This window comes from Scomber scombrus, chromosome 2 (genome assembly GCF_963691925.1).
Source record: "Scomber scombrus chromosome 2, fScoSco1.1, whole genome shotgun sequence".
In the NCBI taxonomy this organism is placed as follows: Eukaryota; Metazoa; Chordata; class Actinopteri; order Scombriformes; family Scombridae; genus Scomber; species Scomber scombrus.
In genome coordinates, this window is record NC_084971.1 from 11,163,125 (window position 1) to 11,169,932 (window position 6,808).

Genomic DNA, 6,808 nt, shown 5'->3' on the forward strand with positions numbered 1-6,808 from the left:
ACGCCGGAGATCAGGCCCACGCCAGAATAGAGAGGTTTGTTAATGACAGAAACATTTGATGGAAACACTACATTGTCCAGTTAATCAGTGTGCATGTAATATGAACTCTCATGTTCACCGTCATCATGTTTCCGCTCATCCCACAGACATCATCTGACTATGAGACAATGACGCCTGGTTTAAAAACTGAACCTGAACTTCGCTGTGGCTGTTCGGCTCCAGACTGTGCTGATCTCTCAGGTTTATCACCGCCCCCACCTGACCTCTGCTCTCACTTCACAGTAAAGCAACGGGAGTCTACTGTCACTCTCAGCCTTGGTGAATATGTTGATGTGGATGAACCAGGGCACATCTGCCATTACCAACATCTGGATGTCAGCCAGTTAGAGGAGCATGTCTATCATAGTCTTCAAGGAAACACCGGCCCCAAGTATAGACCTGCGACAGTCAAGGAGAAGTGTTAATATGACTGTTTCAGGATCATTTCATGTATATTACACTTTGGGAAGTGTTTTAGTTTTAGCCATCATTTCATAATTTTATTGTCAACCTTTGTTTTTGATTTGCCATATTCCCACATCTTGCCAATTAACTTGGCAAGCAAATTGTATCAATAGGAATGACCCAGGGTGTGATAAACCAGAATTATCCTTTACAGTGTGTGGATGAAAGAAAGAGTTAAAGATATGTTGATCAATTCAAAAGTTAATGAGTCAGGATCTTTAGTAAGTAAAGCAGTTATAGTGTTATTTTTGCTATTGTTGTTTTTTTCTAGAAGAAAATGTAATGGATGAACATGTTAAAGGTGGCACAAACAAAATAATATGCTACAGTCTGAGCAGGAATCTCTACTCAAGCCATCAGATTGAAGTCTAACAAGGATACTGGATGATTTAACCACTGTCTTATTCAGCTTTGTTGTATATTTCATCAAAATAAACCAAGCGGTAATATCTGAGTGAGTCCTTGTGTTTTTACCGGCCTGTGACCTCTTACACTTTTACTGTGAGACATACACATGGAAGGGGATTTCTGATCGTTCTCACATGTAAGCGGTTTTGAAGACAGAGGAAGCTGGCTAAACATAGGAAGTGCAACAGCAAAGAGGAACCTATTATACATGCAGAGGTTACACTCATTTAGAGAGAAGAACAAAGACATGAAATAAGGCAAAGCAAAGTGACAAAGACAGATATGAGCAGCATGGAGATCTTTTTCCTCAGTATAGCATTTCTTCTGGGAGGTAAGTTTACTGAGATAAATTATTTTGTTCCCTCATTTGTCTTCCTCTACCTGAGTGGTTGGTGTCACTGTGGATATGTTCAGTTTTCTCAGGTGGATGGTTTTATAAAAATCTTTCTTATTTTGCCAGAGTGCAAACTCATAGACAATGCAACTTTTTGTCTTAGAGGTCAGAAAGAAAACATTACAGTTTATCAAAGGATCAGAAGCCAAAAATGTTGGGAACTGCTGTTTAAGTTTAAAAAAAGTAAGACCATCAGATCTGAGAGTTGCCATTAAATATACTGTGCAACTAGCGGGGGTATAAATCAAATTAAGAGCTGACCTTTGTTGCTGTCTGTGTGTTGTTTGCAGGGTTATCCGACATGAAGACCGAGGCTATGTCAGTTACTGGAGAGTTGGGGGCGAAGATCGAAATCGGATGCTCTCACTCAAATGCATTTACCAATGTCAAATATTTCTGCAACAATGCATGTAGTAATGAGGACATCCTAATAAGCAGCAAAAAGAGGGATTCAAATGGAAAATACAGCATTAAAGATGAAGGAAACACCTTCTTTGTGACCATCTCTAAGCTGACAATGGATGACTCAGGAACTTACTGGTGTGGAATAGAGAGAGCTCTTTGGGACACATACAGTGAAGTCATCCTCACAGTCAAAAAGGGTAAGTCGATTCAATGCATTATGCAAGTAACATTGTTATTCTTCATCAGTGAAAAGATAAAGAACTGTTTGTCCATTTCCCTTTTCACCAATATATGACCAACATTTCACAACACTGCAACAGACAGTAGTTACAGGAAATACACATGATATATGAAATGGCAAATAAAATGAGATTGAAACAGAAGACAAACTTTTTGTTCTCATTCTGTTTTTTCAGTAGACAAAAAGGAGCCTGACGATGACACAACACCATCCATCACACCTGAGTTAAATCATAAAAAATCATCTAGTAAGCAACTGTCTGAGTGTAATAATTGTGTAATACAAATATATATGTGTGTGTTAGAGGAAAAAGTCTCTGAGATGCGGTTTTGTCTCTTTTTCAGAGATGCTGGTGTATATGGGAGCAGGCCTTGGTGTAGTTGTGTTGGCTCTGGCGATCATCCTCCTAATGTTCTTCAGATATCGAAACAGAGACATCAGCACATCTTCAGGTATACAGACAGACTCATACAAGTTTTAAACAACTATGGTAGAAAACTAACCAAAGTTACCATCATCCCAAACATCCTAGCAATGACTCAGCAACACCCAGGTAACTACCCTGAACACTGTAACAAACATCTAGAAACCATCTTGTAATGATATTCAAACTGTGAACATCCTAACAACCACCCTCAAAATGTATTTAAAAGTTTTTATGAAGCTAATATGAAGCTTCAGCTGCTGAGTTAGTCAAATAAAGTGGATATCTTGCCAGTTACAGTTGTTTTTTAATAGAAACGTCCCTCTTTGTTTTGCTGTTCGGCTCCAATGAAAAGATTGTAACAAAAAGGGTGAATTTGGCACTAAAAAGATAATAATTTTGAAAGATGTTGATTTAATTTGACTAATTCTGATGACTAAAGCTTCATAATAGCAAATAAAGTCCACTGAAGGAGGTTTTGGTCCCCATTACTTGAAAGTGCATTATGAAGGCATGAAGACACCAGTACACATGTATTAACCTTTTGAAGGTCTGCTCAAACGTTTGGTAGAGGTCACTTTGTGTCACGATATCTGGTCAAAACCAAAATCTGTTTAACCCAAACTTTTTGGACAATCTTTACCACTTGTATGTACCACTATGTACTGTATAGGTTGTGCTAGTGTATAAATGAAGAATAACACAAATCACTGCTGACATAAGAGATCCTGCTAAAGACATTTTTGAAGTTGAGTTTAATTCTCTAACATGTTTTTAAAAACGTGTTAAACAAATGAGGTCTGAATGAGGTCTGTAAAACATACGGTTCAATGAGAAACAAAATCCATGTTTTATGTTGTCATGGCCTCAAAGAGGTAGGAAAAAGATTTTTTTGATAGCACTTTCTTGGTGTGACCTACAAAGGGTTAACATGGTTCTACAGAGCTTTGCTAGCTTGTTGTGCAAATATCACAATGTCCTGACTTTGTACCAAATTGTAAATTTCTCAAAGAACTTCAATGCAGCGGTGTGGATCATTGACATGTGTTTAATAGTTTCTGGACAACAATGGAGCTGTATGGCACATGATATATCAGGTGTTTGGATACAAACATAATACCTATAAGTAGAAAGAGTTTATTGCTGGTTTGCTAGTTTTATGTGTAGTAAGAAAAATTCACTGGTTTTCTAAAGGTGATTCACAGTTTTTTCAATGTATTATGACTCTTCATATAGGAAAGGATCAAGACACAGTTTATGCAGCACCATCCATTCAGAAACAACCTCTGCACGCACATATCGACACTCCCTCTTCAACAGCCAATGAAGGTCAAGAAACAAACAGCAGGGATCACAGCATCAACTCGTCAGCTGTTCAGCACAAAGATCACAGCAGAGATCACACAGGCAATATATACTCCAACATCGCAGTCTCCTCAGAGTCTCAGATCCAACCAGACAGTGTCTTTTACTCCACTGTGAGCTTCAACAAGGACACAGACAGCAGCACTGTCACACCTCACACTGCAACGATCACATACTCCACCATCAGACACTGATCAACAGATGAATCAACAGTCTACTCCAACTTCTGAACACAGTGCTGATCATCTTCAGTGTTTGACACAGTGACTTCCTCTCCTTTAACTTTCCACTTTCTACTAAACATATAATTATTCACATTTTAATGACCAATGTAAATTCACAGGTCGTTATGAATTGTTTATTGTATTACTTATTAAATTATAATTTACCATAATACAGGGCAGATATTATAGATGCAAATGCCCCTAAATAAAGTGTAAATGTTGCATCATGTCCAATATGTAAACTTCACCCTAATAAACCAAGATTGTAAATTCACTGTATTTTCTTCTCAATGTGAGTTTTGTGTTTTCTGTGAGACAGAAGTGTACGTGTGGTTAACTATGGTGAAGAAGTGGAAAGATTATGTTCACACTCTTCATACCCACCACAGTATATGTGATGTGATATGACATAAAGGAAGTTACTTACGACATCACACTTTAACTCAACTTACTCCAGCTTCATGATTCACTGTAGAGTCTCAGTAACATCTCTTGAAATTGATCAATGTCTTTGAGTGAATTTCAAGCTAATTAAGTGGACAGAAAGTTTGTAAAGTGCAGTAAACTAGTAGATGCTGATTAACATAAAAAGTGGGGCTTTAACAAAAGGTCACAATTAGGAAAATGCTTCTATTTACCTATCTATTGATCATTTGAAGTAGAATTTGTGTTGTGTAGCTCGGAATAGATTTTTTGATACTGACCACAGCCTTGTAAAGCAAGTGAAAAGGGATGTCCCATAAATCACAAAAAACCTGTTTGGGCACAAGTGTGTGTGTGTGTGTGTGTGTGTGTGTGTGTGTGTGTGTGTGTGTGTGTGTGTGTGTGTTGGAGGATGCGTGGGATTATATAAGTCCTGGCATGAAACGCAAATGTAATATGATTACATATTATTATTATTATTATTATTATTATTATTATTATTATTATTATTATTATTATTATTATTATTATTATTATTATTATTATTATTATTATTATATGATTGTATGTTTTTTGGTAATATTTGTTATTCATGATAGTTTGACAACATTTACTATGTATTTCTCTACAAAAACAACTCATAATTACTACCAGGTCAAATTTGACCCATAACACAAAAAAATCTAAATGTGTTTTATTGTTACCAGTTGGTTATTGTGAAGGATGTAATGAAGCATTGTGTTGATCACAAAAAAATGTCACAAGTATGTTTTCACACATCTAAACTTGAAAATAGGTAACATTTGACCTAAACACAACAGAAAGGTTAATGTGGTATTTCCTTCCTTCCTGGCAGGAAAGAAGCTGTATCTGGGTGTAACTCCTGCTGCTCTGCTGTTGGATATGCCTGTGTTTTGTTCCTAATACTGAGAAACCACAGATTTGTTGAATATATATTGAATATTATGTTGAATATTATATGTTGAATATTTTCTAAAAAGCCCCAAATCTTTAAAAAAAAATTCTGGTTAAAGTCACTTTTTTTGAACAGTAACTTCAACAAGCTGCTGACTTAATCTGAGTGAGTTTATAACAATTGTGATTAAGAGTGAAACTTTCAGACATTTCAGCTGAGGCAGAGTTACTGAGTGAAATGAGATTAAAAATTCATGTAATATTTTTTGTTTTCCTTAGTTAATGTCTTATTGTTATTTATCTATTTCTATCTTAGGTCCTTTTTGGAAAATTGTTAATAAGGACAGAAATAAATCACTACTTCTACTAATGTTTGCAGCAGTCATATAATGCAGTAAAATTAATTTCTGTGCATGTGAACCCCCCCAAAAAAGTTTGCACTGGCTCTGGGAGCTCCAGACTCAGTCCTTGTCAATTCCTAGATCTGCTCCTGGTCATGACATAAAGGAACTGACCAACAGGACAATGCAACTTAGTCACGCTTCATGATTCAACCTGTGACATCCTGGTCCTTCGATTGAATTTCGAGCTAGTGGACAGAGCTAAGTGGACAGAGAGTTTGTGAAGTACAGAGAAACTAGTAGACGCTGAATAACAATAAAAAGTGGGGCTTTGACAAAAGGTCACAATGAGGAAAATGCTTCTTCTCAGCATTTGGCTGTTCTCTGGTAAGTGCTGAGCTCAACACACACACACACACACACACACACACACTCCAGCTTCAAGTTTTAAATTCATCCCTGTACAGTGTTTAATATTCTCTGGTACACAGCTGAGAATATTTGTCTTTTTGGAGACACTTTAAATCAATCACTTTATAATTGAATGTAAACTCCTTTGATGTTATCCTGTTAAAGATTACTTTTTCCCCCCTATTTAAAAAGCCAAAGTTAAAGCTTCCTGCACAGTTGAGCTTTAAAAAATTACTAAATTCTGTTTATTTTTCCTTTGAAGTGACCAGATGTGAAGAACCAAAGATTCAGGTATCAGGTCAGGAGGGAGGACAGGTTCACATCTCCTGCCCATATGGTTCAGGATATGAAAACTATCCTAAATGCTTCAAGAAGGGCATCTATGCTTATAGGAAAACTATCATTACATCCACTGATACATTGTGCAAACAGACACAAGACAGGAAGTATGATCTCTGTGATGACACTGAGAAGCGAATCCTGCATGTGACCATCTATAACCTGAACCTGAGAGATGCTGGCACCTATTGGTGTGAAATAGATGCATATACATTTGATCCAAAAACAGAAGTTGAGCTCAAAGTCCAAAAAGGTATGTAACAATCTGCTATTTTCATTGTACAGGGTCGCCTATAAAGTTGGAATAAAATATGTTTTACTTCTTCTTATGAAATGATTGTGACAATGTGATTTATTCTTGATAGATAAAGTGTATATATTTTTAAAAAAAATGTATTGATCAATCTCATTGCA

The 6,808-nt window shown here is 36.5% G+C and overlaps 1 protein-coding gene across 1 annotated transcript; it reads left to right on the top strand.

Moving 5' to 3' along the window:
• The first annotated feature begins 1,147 nt into the window (after nt 1–1,147).
• On the top strand, nt 1,148–4,221 carry LOC133995369 (CMRF35-like molecule 1). Its single transcript, XM_062434741.1, has 5 exons — nt 1,148–1,243; nt 1,597–1,908; nt 2,128–2,199; nt 2,297–2,404; nt 3,613–4,221. Exons 1-5 carry the CDS (start codon nt 1,195–1,197, stop codon nt 3,933–3,935), a joined length of 864 nt encoding a protein of 287 aa, XP_062290725.1. The 5' UTR covers nt 1,148–1,194; the 3' UTR covers nt 3,936–4,221.
• The last annotated feature ends 2,587 nt before the right edge of the window (nt 4,222–6,808 follow it).